This window comes from Corvus brachyrhynchos, unplaced genomic scaffold (genome assembly GCF_000691975.1).
Source record: "Corvus brachyrhynchos isolate BGI_N302 unplaced genomic scaffold, ASM69197v1 scaffold255, whole genome shotgun sequence".
Lineage (NCBI taxonomy): Eukaryota > Metazoa > Chordata > Aves > Passeriformes > Corvidae > Corvus > Corvus brachyrhynchos.
The window spans coordinates 7,084,425-7,100,795 of record NW_008238358.1 but is presented as its reverse complement, the minus strand read 5'-3'; the positions used below and the strand labels follow the sequence as shown (position 1 = coordinate 7,100,795).

Genomic DNA, 16,371 nt, shown 5'->3' with positions numbered 1-16,371 from the left:
AAACCTTGCATCTTGAAGGATAAAATGCAAATCAGTACATCAGGAAGAATCAAACTTGAAGAAGCCTGGGGAAAAAATAGAAAAGGGGAAAAAAAAAAGAAAGGAGCATTTAATAGTTTGAGAAGGGCAGGTATGTTCAGTCTACCTTGTCAGGTATTAGAATGACGCTACAGTGTCTTGGCAGCTTCCCCCTTCTTATGAACCAGCTGGATTACAGCAGCAGTCCATCCAAGGAAGTAATTCTTACTACCAGATATCAAGCTTCTCTGCCAGCTCACATTTAGATTTGAAAGCAATTAACCACAAGGAACTTGATTGCATCCAGCCAGTCATTTGCTTTGGACTCAGAGATAGTAACAGAAACAGAACCAGAAATATTTCTCTGATGCTATACACAATGTAATTTAATGCAATTCTTCCAGTCTTCTTCTATATGAATATTAGGCAAATGAGTTTAAAATTCTTTTTTCCCCTTTTTAATATATATTTTTAAATCTCAAAGCTGCTGTGGCCCCTGAAAGTGATCCTGTTCTGAGTATGATGTATGTGTTTTTACTGGAGGTTGTAAACTATAGCTGTAGCATTTATATTGTAATTAAGGCTGTGTCAGTGCCTCTGTTATGACCTTGCTTCAACAAATTACTTAAGGCTGAAACTTGATGTAAACGAGCAAAATTAAGTCTTTGCAATGCATGGGAAATAGGCTGTGTATCTCTGCGTGGCAGTATCACACTCTCTCCTTTTTTCTTTCTCATTGTGTTGAGTATTTTTCTTGTAAATCTCAGGAATTAATTTTTAAATTGGCAATAATGTAAAGAAGACCAGATACAGAAACCATTGTACCTTTGTAAATCCTAGAAATAAACAAATAAACAGTAAACATAAATGCTTAACTGCACCAGGAGGCCACAGTAAAGGCCTCTTGAAAGGCCCTAAGGATGCTAGGGGTGGAGGGGAGAGAGATTAAAGAGGCTTCCCAATGAAGGCAAAAATTCTTGGTCTGTGTTGCTTTATTGCTCAGGTTGGACCTGCCAGCAAAATGACTTTTTGATCTAGAAGTCTGTGTGGTCCATCTAGCTTTTCTTTCCCCATCCCTTGATAGCAGGATATATGAGTGTATAGCTATTTACAGTGCATTTCTATTACTGTAACTGGTTACCTTCTTTCAGACTATCTCTACCAAAAGTAGAACAAATGAATGCTTCCTGACTTTTCATGAAATGGTTCTCCCAAGGGAGAAATGCTTCTTGCCTTTTGCGCCCCCTCCAAAATCCAAGAAAACTGTCCCTTCCAGCTATTCCTGCATGATAAAATGGTAATGGGTGGGTGCTTTGGAGCATAGGGCCTTTTTCAATAGACAGTGGTCATCACTAGATTTCTGGAATCAATCTAATGGTGCTCTTCAGGTCTCTTCTAACCCAAACCATCCTGTGGTTCTATAACAAAGTTAGGTACCTTGAGTGACGCCCTTTGCACCCTTTACGGCAGTTCTTTTGTTTTGTGAAGAGACTACATCTTGCAAGGATTGCTTCAGGAGGAAATAACATCTTTGATTTTCCTTTTGCTTAGAGTTTGTACTTTTTATACGTTGCCTGAAAGGAAGGGTAATTGAAAAAATGACTGATAATTCTACTTTTTATGCAAAATATGTACTGACAGTTATTTCCCCAATTAAGAATGTTTCCTTCTGCTTTTTAAGAATTTTAAAAATGTGTTTTAAAAGCAGATTGTATTTCTGATGTAAAATTGTGGAAATAATTAAAGGTTACTGCCTGTATTTTTCCTTCCCACTCTGTCAATGCACTGGAGGACATAGGGGTCAGTAGAAAACTGATGAGGCCAGCAGGAGATTTGAAGCTAATGTGATGTTATGCTCCTAATATCCTCTTCTTAATCATGTACTTAGGAAATTGAGTTAAGTGCCAGAAAATATGTGCACAAAGGTATATATGTTTTACTTCCATTAACTAAGACCAGTTTCCCTATTTATTTACATTGGTTTGAGAGGAACTCTTTCCAATAAAAAAAAATTGATTGGTTTATCACTTAAGGTGAACAAACAGCAGGAGTTTAATACACAATCAGATAACAGATTAGTTTACAAAGCCATTCTGCAATTAGACATGCTTAGGTTTGAATGTGCCCTCTTCCCCCTCCTCCTTGCACCTCTGGTAGATGCGTCCCTGCTTGCAGTTTGTTGCAATTCAGTATTGTGGCTATGATGTTTTGCTCCAGGAAGAAAAAACTTCACAGATGAGTTATGTTAGCTGTAATGTTGAGCTGTTGCTTTGCTATTTACATCTTCATGGAGTAAAACAACTGTTAAAATATTTCCTTCATTTGTAGACCGAGGGGTGCTCCCATCTCGAAATGATTTACATTATTTACAACAGCATTTTTCTGTGCAGTAATAAGATAAAATAGAGGTTGAATTCTGGTTTGAAAGGGAAACAACACTTAAAAACCCTAGTAGTACATCGTGCATTCTTACTCCTTTGAGGATCTGGCTTGTCAGCAAAGTGTAATGTTTTTGCATACAGTGACTCAAAAAAAAAAGCCTAAAAGAACCCACAACCCAATACCTAATTGAAGACCAGGAAATGGAAGATTTAATTGAATGGAATTTTGAACAAATTCAAATGATCACTGTGCTGCCCACGGGAAATAATACCCACTATAACAATTTTTCTTTCATAGCTTTGTATTTGTGTTCGTATGTCCTCCTTTCATTGCTTCATATGTACAACATCAAGCAAACCACCATCTGTGGGAAAGTAGTGGGACTGTCAGCAAAACCTGCTGTCTTCCCACTGTTTTATTTCCTAGCTGACAAAACAGTTTGCACAGTTTTATTTAGTTATAATTCAAATAAACCATTACAGAATAGTTTTCTAGAGCTCACTGAGTAGCCAAAAGGAAATGAGGAAAATGAATAAAAATAGACATAAGAAAAATATGATCTTTAAATGTGATTCACAATTATCAGGGAAGCTGTACTCGTGGCTAACACTCCTTCCTCTTTGTTAGAGGCTTTCCATGCAATAATTCTTCTGGTGATGTAATATCTCTTGGATATGAAAAAATTCTCTTTACTGAATAAAAGCTGATCAGCTTGAAATGTAGAAGTGTACATAACGGGGGAAAATGCAAATGCCTCATTGCTAATTTTTGAAAAAGGATTCCAAGAGCATATGAAGATATGATTAAAGAAAAAAGACCCACTAAATCTTCATATTAACCTTGAACATTATGTATAAACAAGTGTTTCCTGCCAGGTTACTGTTCTGTTAGTGCTTGAGATAATGTTTAGCCATGTTTTGGGATGCTTGATCATGTGATTCTTACTTTCTACATGGCAACCAATGCAAAAACAATCTGTCAAGGACTGTCATTGAGGATCAATGCTAAGTGTTACTCAGCAGGATGCAGACTGTATCTCGGTGGGTGTCCTTCTACTATGCTTTGATTATGTTTGTTGTAAAGAAAAGCCTAGTTGCACTTACAGCATTCATATTTCACACCCTCTGTGGAAGACATGTTACAGCCTCTTAATTTGCTCCCGTTTCAACATGATGTGTTGTTTAAAAACATATACACCACATTTTCAAAGATTCCTTCAGTATAATCTGATTATAAAGGGGTTATGTGACAGTTTGTCTCTGCTGCTTATTGTGTGGGTTAAATCTCTGGAGACAAGCTGACTGAACATCCATACAATTTAAAGTCTGATGGCAGCTGTGGTTCAAAAATGTTGTTTTGGGCCACGTCTAGGGTCATCTGAGGAGGCACTTTGGCATACATCAAGGTAACAATAGGATTTTATACTACTTACTGCTTCTTATAACTTCTTTAGATGACAGTACTATGGCTGGGCACGTGGGGGTAACATTTAATTTAACTGAGTGGTAGTTTATTAACTTAAAGCAAGGAGGGAAGGGAAAAGAGGAAGAATTTTTTTATTGTTTCCTGAGTGTGAGTGAGGAATAACTAAATCCTTGCTGAACATTGATAAATAGATGGGGTTATATATTGTGAAAGAGAAAACAGGTAGTACACTGGACAGCAAGCTGATCTATTGCTTTTATAAAAAGACATTGCAAGCAAAATTACACATTTCAGAGAGCATGTCTGAGTTTCTGCATGACAAAAACATTCACCCGTGACTCCCCCTTGCATCTTAATGTTTGCTGTCTCTAATACACTTTTATAACACTGGTGCTCTACTAACAACTTCCAGGCATGAACAGATACATACTAGAGGACCTTACCATGTGGACAGAGCTGACAAGTACTCTCTAGATGATGATCTGGTAAACCTAGAAGTTCTCGATGAGGTACTGTACTGTCTGAGTAGCAGTTTCTGACAATTGTACCTCACATTCTTGCCTATTTCTGCTTTTTAGGCCTCTCTTAGAAGAACAAAAATAGTTCCTTCTTGCAATCTTTTGTCTCATCAAGGCAAAGGAATTCTCACATGACTGATTTGCTGCCCTCACTTCGTTAATCTATGTAGTGGCATAAAAGTAGTAGCAGTGAACCCTATTATGTGGAAAAACTTAATTATGAGTGATGCTAGTTTAAATTATTTTTGTGAGTTTCCTAAAATGTGAAGTTTAGTCATAAAGATCTGGATTTAAGTGATTTTTTTTTTCTAAAATAATTTATTTATATAGAATAATATATTACCTGCAGCTTCTGGATAAAAAGTGGTAAAACTATCAATTTCATATTTCACAATATCCCCTATTTGCAGAGTATCTCTACATTTTTGTGTTGATAATCCTTAAATTACATGCCAGCAAGGAAAAGACATTGTAATCAATTGTGCTAGTGTCCTGTTTAAACAGTCTTTTACCACTACTTAAAATTTAATCCTTGAAAAATTATTATCCTTGTTTCATGGCCAAATAAAAAAAATTAAATGGACATGTACTATGAAGTGCAGCAATAACATGTACCACCATTTTCTCTTCAGAAGATTTGCTTCTCAGGCTGATATAAGAAAATATTCTAATTTGCAATTAGGAATTGCTGTTTAACTTAGTTTTATGACATTGGCAAGAATTTTGAAAATATTTGATTTTGTGGGTTTGGCATTTAAAAAATAATTAGTAACAATTACAATAAGTATTTCTTAAACAGTGTTCTCAGTATATTTACAAAAATCTTTCTAAATGGGAAAATACTGTATAACTATCAAACTTTTTGTCATCTTCTCAGGATACAATTATCCATCAGCTGCAAAAACGTTATGCTGACTTACAGATTTATACTTATGTTGGAGACATTTTAATAGCCTTGAACCCCTTCCAGAATCTCAGCATTTATTCTCCCCAGGTAAGAGAGATTCCAAGCTGAGGATGGTACTTGCTTTACATCTTGTATTAACACCACTAGCTAAAATACTTAAGTGATGCTGGAAGTTAGGAGCACAGACTGAACTTCAGCTTTTTCTTCTTCCAGAACGGTGTGGCTAAATATTTCTTTTGTTTTGTTTTGTTTGTTAAATTCAGTTTCATTTAATTTCATTCACTTCTTGGAGGCACAAATTCCACAGGAGGGATAGAGATTACCCCAGGTACAGCTGTGACTCTTGTCTAGCATTTAGGTCTTCTTTCTGGGAACCAGAAGATGGTTATATGAACCTCCTCATGCTGAGGTTTTTGCTTGCTGAAGAATTGCTCTGACTATGGATTATTACATGTCCTGTGCCATCAGCTCTGGCTAAAAAGAAACAAATTAATCAAATTCTGTAAACATAAAGGCAGTTTAGTTCCCTACAAATATGAAGAGAGGTGGAGATAGAAATAAATTAGTCTCCATGGATGCCTAAATCAGATAGGAGGCCAGATTTCAGAGTCACTGTAAGTTTCTTTTGTATAAACTGGTTATTTCCTTGATTGAAGGCTTGTGTTTGAAATTCTCCTCCCTGTGGTAGAATCCTCTTCATTGTCTTGTGCAGGAAACATCAGAGTACGTTCTAGGTGTTGTAATTTGTATTCTGGAAATTGGGCAGTGCCGAGAATTACCACTCCTCTTCCAGGTGATTCAGTGGAAGTTCTGTGGTATAACAGGCAACTACCTTCTGTTGAACAGGCAGATAATAGTCACTGTCCTCTTTTCAGTTCTGATTTATGTAGCTAAGTTGCGTATTTTGACTACTGTGTATATTTCTTTAAATTTAGTTCTCCAAGCTTTACCATGGTGTGAAGCGTTCATCAAATCCCCCCCACATATTTGCCTCTGCAGATGCTGCCTACCAAAGCATGGTTACATTCAGCAAAGATCAGGTAAGAATCTGTTCATTTTGGTTAAGGTTTTATATTAATCTGACTGCCACTGTGCTACAGGGCAGAACAATGTTCTGTTATGTTGTATTTTGGTAAATTTTTTCTTTAAGCCTTTTATTCGTATATCAGCAAAACGAGAGTAGAAGTCTGGTCAGATCTGGGAGTTCTGAAGAGGACACAGTGATGTAAAAGAGACTGAAAGGTCAAATAAGATGATGGAGGTACCTGATCAATATAGTTTCCTGGACACCCATGAAGTCCTGGCAGTTGACTCCAGCAGCAAAGTATTGCTGCACACTGTTTCTAGGCCTGTCTTGACTTAGGTATTTCAATAATTTACATTTGTGTAAAATAGGAGGTTCTCAATGCCATAGCAGGTTAACACAGTTTCAACCACTTTTCTATTGCAAAAAGATGCTAAGTCCAAAAAATAGGAACCATTAATGAATTTTTTAGTAAAATAAATTAAAGATGGGTCTACTGTAAATGTAATAAGGACACAAATCCAATTATATTGCAGTGATTTTAATGAGAATAAAATACCATGCTGTAGAAGATTTTACCACATTCTTAAGATTATAACTTCATACTCTTTCTAATTTGATGTGCTGTGTGTACATGAATATTGAAGGCTGATAATTATTTTTATTTATAAAATCCTCATGATTTTACCCTTCACATCACACAATAATTCATAGAAAATGTTTTCTTAAAGTCACAAAAATGAAATAAAATAATGAAAAGCCTGAAATCGGAAAATGCCAAGAAAAGGAGACACATAAAAGAAACATTAAAGATGAAGAAAACAGGAATTTTACTGATTATGTGGAAGTACACTGGCCTGAGAGATGATTAATACTTCTTTAATGACTTACATGTTCTTTGATGGAGGCATTAAAGAAAACAAGTACTCATGTAGAGTAACTTATGTGAGAACTTGTTATCTGAGGAAAAAGATTGGTAATTACATCGGCTCATCAGGCTAACTTTGTGCATCTTTATATGTTTTGTACATCTTTAGAAAATAATCTTCATTCAGCTCTAAATCATTTTCCTGTTTCCTGTTTGCAAAGTATTACAGGAGCTTGTTTATCTCCATTACCTGGCCAGTGTTATGTTGGTTCTTCATATAAAGGTGCACCAGATAAGCACTATAGCCAGACTGAAAATGTATTGATTCTGTTTGTTTTATCCATTGAGCTTTCTCCTGTTTTTTTTCCTGTGAAGCTTGAAAATTCAGTCTAGTATTTCTCCTGAAGCAATAGTCAAGTTCTGACCAATTCTATAAGGTCTTATGGGCCTTAACTGTGTAAACTGTTGTGCATGACTTCCCTAGTCACACAAAAGCAATTAAGTTGGGTAGTGTAATTGATGTGCTACCTATTTCCAGGAGCAAAAATAACTGACAGAAAGCAAATAAATGAGCTGCAAATGTCATATTGCACACATTATGTAAAGTTGGTCCCTGCACCTGCTGTCAGGCACCACAAGGTACCACCAGATAACTGCTGCATCTTTCAAACCTTTTCACAAGTCTCAGTTCCATATGAAGTGCCATTGCAGCAAGTATTTTAGAACCTTGTATCTTTTCCCAGCCAAGAATCTTGTGTATTCATGGTATCATGCCAATAGTTCTCAGATGTTTGCATAAAAACATGTGAACCTATGCAACTGCTCAGTGTTAACATTTTAATTATATGTCAGTTGATACTTTACCTTAAGTAGAATAATATTTGTACTGATGGTCTGTAGAATACATGGGAAAAAATGGGCAAATAATAAATGCTGTTAGAATTCAAACTTTCTATGATCTGCATTTTTCTGTGTTCCAGTGAGAACTGGCTTTCAACTTCCATTTTGCCCATGAAGCATAAGAGCAGAGAGAAGGAAAGTGATTTAGACCATTCTAGCTAGTCTCTTGAGTCTGGAAGCCTTTTGAAGCCTATAAAATACCATGTGTTAAGGACTGCTCATGCAGGAAGGAGGTGGATATGTCCTCTCAGAATCATCCAGTGAACAGATGCACATTTTTCTGAAATGTTTAGGTGCTAGTTTGCTGTTCTAGCTTGAATATCAGCATCACCTACAGAATAGCCACTTTACAAAGGACCTATTATTTAAGATTATTTTTCAGAGCAAACTCTTGGTCAGTGTGTTAAAAAGAGCTGTACCCTGTGATTCATGTTAATTCCCATGAAGTCAATGCAGTGAGCTCAGACATAGTCACTTGTTTATGTGTTCTAGGCCTTCGAAATTCAGTCACTGCTTCAGACATGCACCTTGTGATCAGGCGTTGCGAGATGCGTTTTAGTAATCTAGGGAATAAATTATTACACTGAGCCTTTGCTTATCTCTCCTTTCAGAAGGGAGTTGACTCCTAAAGTATTCTGTACTTTTGGCACTAAACATGAAATAACAGGTAGGAGTGGTAATAGAAGAAATTGACCATGTGGTGAGCTATGCACTTAATTTTTCTTTTGTGTGTGTGTGTTTAGTGCATTATCATCAGTGGGGAAAGTGGTGCTGGAAAGACAGAAAGTGCCCATCTGATCGTCCAACATTTGACCTTCTTGGGAAAGGTATTTCCCAGCCAATTATGTAAAATTATGAAGAAATCTTCCCAACCCTACCCCAATGTTCACTTTATTTAATCTTTAATACTTAAAGCTGTTCATGTGAATTGTCACACTTGATTTAGGGACTTAGTAATCATGCATGTGAGATTATTGAATTAAGATGCAAGAGTATGATTCACACCAAGCCAGTCAATAGTTTTTTTAAAGAGAAGGTGCCAGATTCTCAGTGTTCAGTACCTGTAGTTATGTACAGTGTTTATCACATATAACATTGTTTATTTATACAATAAAGAATGACAAATATTGCTGTGGCTCTAATCTTAGAAGATCTTACACATTTAAATGTAATGAGTAATGCTATTAGCACAAAATAATGGGAAAATTAACCATGTCAGGTTAACGTGAAGTAAACATCTTTAGTCTACTGTGGTTTTGGTACTCTTAACTAATTATAAAACAAGTCAGAGATGGAACAATTGCAGAGAAAGAAGAATCTGTATTTTTCTACCTGTGGGAGATTTTCTTATCAGTTTGTTGGACCTCTTGGTGTATAAATATAAAGGTTAGCACAGTACCTAATTCCATACAAGCAAGAGAAGGGGATTCTTTGCTTCTGAAGCAAGAACTGGATTGTGGGTAAGCATGATATTCTTTTAATTATCCTTCTGATTTGTATCTCTACTGTCAAGGCCAATAACCGTGCTTTGCGTGAGAAAATTCTTCAGGTGAATCCTCTGGTTGAAGCATTTGGAAATGCCTGCACTGCCATCAATGACAACTCAAGTCGCTTTGGAAAATATCTGGAAATGATGTTTACACCTACAGGAGCTGTAATGGGGGCAAAGATTTCTGAATATCTACTTGAAAAATCAAGGGTCATAAAACAGGCTGTGTAGGTATATTAATTGTCTGTCCTATGGCATTTATATAGTGTTTGAATTAATTATCAAAAATTCTTTGGTTTAGGTACTTTTCTGTCTTTTGTTAAAAAAATAATCCTTTGTACAGTGCTATGACAACAAGAATAGTCAGGTTCTTTTGGAGTAGAAGCCAGAGTCACTTCATTCTTTGGAGAAATGTTGTGTTCACTGGGTTTTCTGTGTTGCACAGCTGTTGATCCTACACTACTAAAACAAGTGGGAGATTTGCTACCTTGCTTCAGTGAGCTCATTATAAGAACTACTTTTACATGCATTGTACAAGATGCCACAAGAATAAACACAGGCGCTTTAAAAGGATACTTTTTTTTTTCCAGGGGAGAAAAAAATTTCCATATATTTTATTATATTTATGCGGGCCTTTATCATCAGAAGAAACTTTCTGAATATAGACTTCCTGATAAAAAGCCTCCTAGGTAACTATCACTCACTTGTTTTAACTGCTCATTGAAATTAGCTATTGATCAGCACTTGCTTTCAGTATGATGCCTTAAAATCTCTCTTAATCCTTCTCCATCCCTTAAGGATCTATTTTAATCCTCCCAAGGTGAGAAGAAGATGGACACTAAGGCATTATATTATTTGTATTTGCTTGAAAAGGTGAACTATTAAAAGAGTAAGAGGAAGAACCAAGCTCATTATGTTGATGTTTTGTCATACTTCCAAATGCAGGCAACCCACCTTATGATTTCTTACCATACTATTTCAGGTTCAGGAAGAACCCAGAATATGCTTTGGAGGTTTTTAATTGGTGTTTGTGCTTTGGGTGCATCTGATCTCTGCTGGGTGAGGGGATGTGTATGAAATGTTGGTAACATTAATAGACATTAACAAAGAATAAGCAGATGTTAATGCAACAGAAACAAAAACTTCTTATGAATTAGCATCAAACTATATAATTGGAAGTTATTGAGATAAATGTTCCGTCCAGTTACTGAGGTATTTGCATTTAAGTCACTGGAGCTTGTATTGACATGTGGTAGTGTGATGCTTTCTTTCTCCCACTCTATTTAGATATATTGATAATGAAACTGGAAGAGTAATGCATGATATTGTTACTAAAGATTCCTATGGAAGACAATTTGAAGCGATTCAGCATTGTTTTAGAATTATAGGATTTACTGATGAGGTAAGATATTCAGTTGCTAAACCATTATTGACCTTCTTTATGAAAACCAGCTCCAAGTGCTACCCTTTGGCTTTGTGGATGTACAAAATTTTGTAAGCCACAAAATCTCTTGTTATGACAGAATTGAACTGTGAAAGCGTAACCACACACTCAGAAGGCAAGACCAGCCTGAGGTCCCAGTTAGTACTCAGGCAATTCTGTTGCACCATTTCTTGTGTAAATAGAAGCTTACTTGAACTTGTAGAACTTGGTCTCAGAGAAAGCTACAAGCTTTAATACCAATTCCAATGCCCATGTTTTTCTTTCATAGCCTAAATATGATGTATCTAACTGAATTCCTTCAAAGTGCTTCTTGTCTTCTTTTACAGGAAGTGTACTCAGTGTACAGAATACTGACTGGAATCTTAAATACTGGAAATATTGAGTTTGCTGCTATTTCTTCACAACACCAAACAGATAAAAGTGAGGTTCCTGACCCAGAAGCCTTAGATAATGGTATATACTCTTTAACATTGTCAGTTCTGTAAATGCAATTTGGCTCTATTTGTGGTAGTCTCTAGCTCATGGTAGCAGTTGGTCAATGCTGGTGATTTCCACTGCATAATCACAGTTGTGTGCCTTTTTCCACTGTCTTTTAGCTGCTGCATTACTAAGCATTGGGTCAGAAGAACTTCAAGAGGCCCTAACCTCCCACTGTGTTGTAACACGGGGGGAGACTATTATCCGAACAAACACCGTGGACAAAGCAGCGGACGTGCGAGATGCCATGTCTAAAGCACTTTATGGGCGGCTCTTCAGCTGGATTGTAAATCGTATTAATACACTGCTTCAGCCAGATAAAAATATATGGCAAGTTACACATCACTGAATCGTGTACTTACTGTGCATATGTCTGATGGGCTCATCCATTTGTATATTGTGATTTTGCAGAAAGAGTGCTGTGTTTATTTTGGCTAAGGCTTCAAAATGGCTTTCATGCTGTGATACTGAATCCTGTTTCCAGGACATTAACCCCATCATTTTCGAAGAGCTGAATAGAATTTAGCTACTGAAGTCAATGGAAATTGGGTGGTTGAAGTGCTGTACAATTTTTTTTAGAAGATGCTTCCTATGTAGTGAACATGAAATCATACAGAAGGCTGATAGATAATTGAAGGACGCTGAAAAACTTCAGTATGTATTCACAGTCGTTAACAGTCCCCCTGCGTTTGTAAGGAAGTAATAAATGCAGACTTCAGATTATTATTATTGTGCTGCTACTTGAGATGTGATTTTTTTTTTTTTAATAACTACAGAAACATTATACTGTGCATCCTTATGATTTCATTGCCAGGCACTGATCTGGCTGGTTTGATCTTTTGAAGAAGCTGTAGAGATTTTAGAAACAAGAGAACCTCTCAGGTGCTGTGAAAATGCCTCTGATCTGAGATGTCTACTTGCTACTTTGCTATGTCATATAGACATATTCTCATCCATTTCATGCAGTTCTGGTGGTGACTGTGGTATGAGTGTACTTGAGTTAGCCCATGGACTTCTAACAGTCCAGCTTGTAGCAGCTGCAGACTTGGTAATTACCCTTCTGAATGAGTGTAGCAAAAACATACCATTAAACCTTGACACCTTTTGTCTGCCTGGAGGAGCAGACAGTAGATTTTATTTGGGATCTGCCTACTGAAACCCCTTGTTTCACTAGCACTATGTGTCTGTTACTTTGTACCTATGGTTTTCCTGCCTTCTTTGTGAAAATTGGTAAGCAAATGGAAAACAAAAGTCTTAACAATGCTAAACAAATGCACAAGTTGTCTTAGGTTCAGACATACTTTTCCTCCTTTTTTTTTGTAGCAGAGTGAATCAGTTATGCAATCTTAGTTACCATGTTTATTTTTATTTTAACTTGGTGTTGCCCATAATGAATTTTGTTTGTATTTTCACATGCAGCAATGCTGAAAGTGGGATGAATGTTGGGATACTAGACATATTTGGATTTGAGAACTTCGCAAGAAATTCTTTTGAACAGCTGTGCATAAATATTGCTAATGAACAGATCCAGTTTTATTTCAATCAACATATCTTTGCACTGGAGCAGGTAAATTCAGCTCTGTTAAGGTCTAGCTGAATTAACCATCCTACACCATAATCATATTCAGGAGTACTCTATAAAATGGGTATGTGATTTAAATGTGAGATAATTACATCTTTCTGTTGAAGTTTTGTAAATGATTTTGTTGGGGCCTATAGAGCATTGGTGTGCACCATAAATGCCCTAATGATGATGTTGCTTTTACTGGTTCAATATTAAAACTGTGCTGGTGACTTTTGTAGATGGAATATCAGAGTGAGGGAATTGATGCTGCTACAGTGGAGTATGAGGACAACCGTCCACTTTTAGATATGTTCCTTCAGAAACCCATGGGTCTCCTCTCTCTGCTAGATGAAGAAAGTCGATTTCCTCAGGCAACAGACCTAACTTTAGTTGGTATGTGCAAGCAAAACTCTGGGAAAGGTCTGGGAAATGACAAATGTATTGTAAGAGGATGCAATGTCATCTTTATTCAAGTTTTCCTAGCACAGTTGTCCTGAGTTTGTGTCATTTCATTTGACATTCAAGTATATTTTTCATTGTGCTTCATCATTTTTCTCTGCTTACGTGTTTTCTATCCTTTTCAAATTGGAAAAGTTGTCTTAAGTATCAGGTGGCAAGGGCTTATTGTTTTTCCAAGATTACAAGGAAATATCCTGTGTCTTGTACATGTATGTGGGATAGACCAGGCAGTACTTATCCCCATTTACTGAAGGGAAGGCTGAGACATGGTAGAATCTTGTATCTAGGACCACCCCATGGGTAGCATTAGTGTTGAAAGTAAAATTTAGATCTCCCAGGTTCCTAGGCCCACGTTTATCTAATTAGAAAATACTGCTTCACTTCAGATTATCTCGTCATAAATAGGAAGTGTGTGTTATTTCTGGTGTGCCATCTGGCTGAGTATTTCCCTGTCTTCATACATATTTTACATACATTTTAACAAATCTTGGTGCCAATCTTAAAATATGCAGCGCATGCCACATTTAAAGCTGTTGTCTTGCGTTTATTTACTAGAGCTGCATTTTTCCCTGTGATATGAAACAGAGTTCCATTTCCTTCAGTGGAATGTGCCGCAGAGACTCAAACTGTTAGAGAAAAATAACAGTTTCCAGTTAAATTGCACAATGCATGTACAAGGTTTTTCACTACTGCTAGGTTGAGCTGAAACTGGAATTCATGTCACAGATAGAATGAGTACTATAGTTTCATTCTGCTCCTTGTCTTGGTTTGAAAGACAGGTGTCTGCCACGGAAGGCAGGAACCTCCTTTGAAATGGAAAATATTACCTCTTTCTCTCTGAATTATTATTATAACTTTGAAATTAAGGGCTTCAGGCAAAGATATGGGAAAAGAATTAACAGTTCTTTATTTATGTATATATACACATGTAAATGTATACATACATATATATGTGTAACAAGGCAAACACACAACAACAACGGCAGCAAGAACAAGCAGAACCACAAACCCAGTGCCAGCCTCCCTGGGCCGCGGGCCCGGTCCCCTTCAGGCAGTTCCACACCCCAGGGTGGCAAACAAAATGTAACAGAAAACTTCACAGCCTTAGCAGGAGCCAGGGGTGGCCGGGCAGACACAGGGTTTTGGGTTAGAGTGTAGTGAAAAAGCCCAAGGCAGTGGCAGACAACAGCAGGGCTGGGTCACTGCAGCACGCAGCCAGGGAGACACGCCCTCCAGGAAGGGGGAGGGAGGTTGGGGTCCCGACCCAGGGTGGCAAACAAAATGTAACAGAAAACTTCACAGCCTTAGCAGGAGCCAGGGGTGGCCGGGCAGACACAGGGTTTTGGGTTAGAGTGTAGTGAAAAAGCCCAAGGCAGTGGCAGACAACAGCAGGGCTGGGTCACTGCAGCACGCAGCCAGGGAGACACGCCCTCCAGGAAGGGGGAGGGAGGTTGGGGTCCCGAGTTTTCCCCTGAGGCACCGGAGTTGATGGTGAGGGCCTTTTCCAGTGAGGCAGGGTGTTCCATAAGGTGTCAGTTCACCAGCTGCTCCTATGAGCAAAGCCTCACTCACAGTAGACGCAGTAAAAAACACAGTAAAAAGATGGAGCTCCACGGTGGCAGCGAATTTTTCTCACAGCAACTACAGACTGGTGGTCTCTCCCTCTGATCCCAGGAGCGAGAGAGAGCTAGGAGCTGAGCCGAGCCCCTCAGCCCCCAACTAAAGTCTCGTGGTATCTTTGCCCTTCCCAATAGAAAACCCCTCAGGTAAGAGAGTAGCCCACTGCACCCTTCCCCCTACCTTGGCCACTTCTTTTGTATCTCTTAAGTACCAGTCCTTATTATCTCCTAGGTCACAGATGGGACAAAATTCCCTGAGAGAAAGTAAAAAAAAAAAGGAAAAATACTAACCTCCAACACTCCTCCTTTGTGCACTAAAGTTGTCTGCCTCCCTGTGGGTTGCATAAATCAGTAAATACTGAATATTGAACTTCTACTTCCAGAGGCACTTTCCCTGGTCCAGTGCTGATTGGCCTTACTGCTGATCTGTACACAGCACAGCAAGATCCCTCAAGCAAACAGCAAAGTGGCGTATTTTGCCCTGTTCAGGTGTGCCAGACAGTCATTAATTCCACTCTGTCCCAGCCCCCAGAAATTCCAAATTTAGTTATTGTTGCTTTAAATACAAGCTCAATTAAGTGGTAATAGAAAGAAAAACCTAACACAAAATATTAATGGATTCTAACATTTAAAAAAAGCATTTTGATATTATTTTCTGATGTACACAGCATGACAGAGAATTTTATCAATTGTTTCTGGTCTCAGGTCTCTAGTTGCTTGTTCAGGTAAATTAGTATAATAGCAAGTTTTACAGTATAAACACTAATTCTCATTAACATGGGTTCCTTTGGATCCTGCTCCCTTCCAGGGCTGTTTCCTTGGCTCAGCAGGCAGGAATTGCTACCTGGGCCCTCAGTGTTGGACACATAGCACTAATTTCATTACAAAATATTAAATACCACAGGGCATAGAAGACATTTTTCTTAGAAACTGGTGTTTCTTTTTCTGACAGCTCTTTAGGGGTAATCACAGGAAACAGAAAGTCTCCTCAGAAGAGGTTTTATAGAGAAGCTTCTTCTTTTCTGTAGCAGTACAAAGGTATATGAGAGACAGTTCCAGACTGAACACAGTAACATATCCTTAAAACGTGATGCACAAAGCTAAATGAATGCAGAAAGGAAGAAAAATGCAAATAAGAGAAATAGAGAAAATACCAATAATAGGCATTTAAGTGAGTGTGATATATGCACAGTTCTGAGTGTACGTAGCTAAAATACCTTGCAAACCTTGCATATACATAAGTAAATTAGTTGGAAAATATGAGAAATCTTCTCACA

General features: G+C 37.6%; 1 protein-coding gene across 21 annotated transcripts in view; it reads left to right on the top strand.

The window, feature by feature from the left end:
• Nucleotides 1-16,371, top strand: part of MYO3B (myosin IIIB) — a 252,842-nt gene that overhangs the window by 94,273 nt on the left and 142,198 nt on the right. For 19 of the 21 annotated variants that reach the window (XR_001862401.1, XR_001862400.1, XR_001862399.1 and 16 more), the window contains 11 exons: nucleotides 4,238-4,334; nucleotides 5,221-5,337; nucleotides 6,186-6,290; nucleotides 8,786-8,869; nucleotides 9,556-9,758; nucleotides 10,122-10,220; nucleotides 10,819-10,933; nucleotides 11,302-11,428; nucleotides 11,572-11,782; nucleotides 12,872-13,019; nucleotides 13,256-13,409. Coding sequence is in view for 17 of the 21 variants with exons in the window: in XM_017735716.1 (XP_017591205.1) it covers nucleotides 4,238-4,334; nucleotides 5,221-5,337; nucleotides 6,186-6,290; nucleotides 8,786-8,869; nucleotides 9,556-9,758; nucleotides 10,122-10,220; nucleotides 10,819-10,933; nucleotides 11,302-11,428; nucleotides 11,572-11,782; nucleotides 12,872-13,019; nucleotides 13,256-13,409 (1,460 nt within the window). In the remaining 4 variants the exon portion in view is untranslated. The remainder of the gene's footprint in view (nucleotides 1-4,237; nucleotides 4,335-5,220; nucleotides 5,338-6,185; nucleotides 6,291-8,785; nucleotides 8,870-9,555; nucleotides 9,759-10,121; nucleotides 10,221-10,818; nucleotides 10,934-11,301; nucleotides 11,429-11,571; nucleotides 11,783-12,871; nucleotides 13,020-13,255; nucleotides 13,410-16,371) is intronic. The other 2 variants (XM_017735721.1, XM_017735722.1) reach the window with 2 other exon arrangements.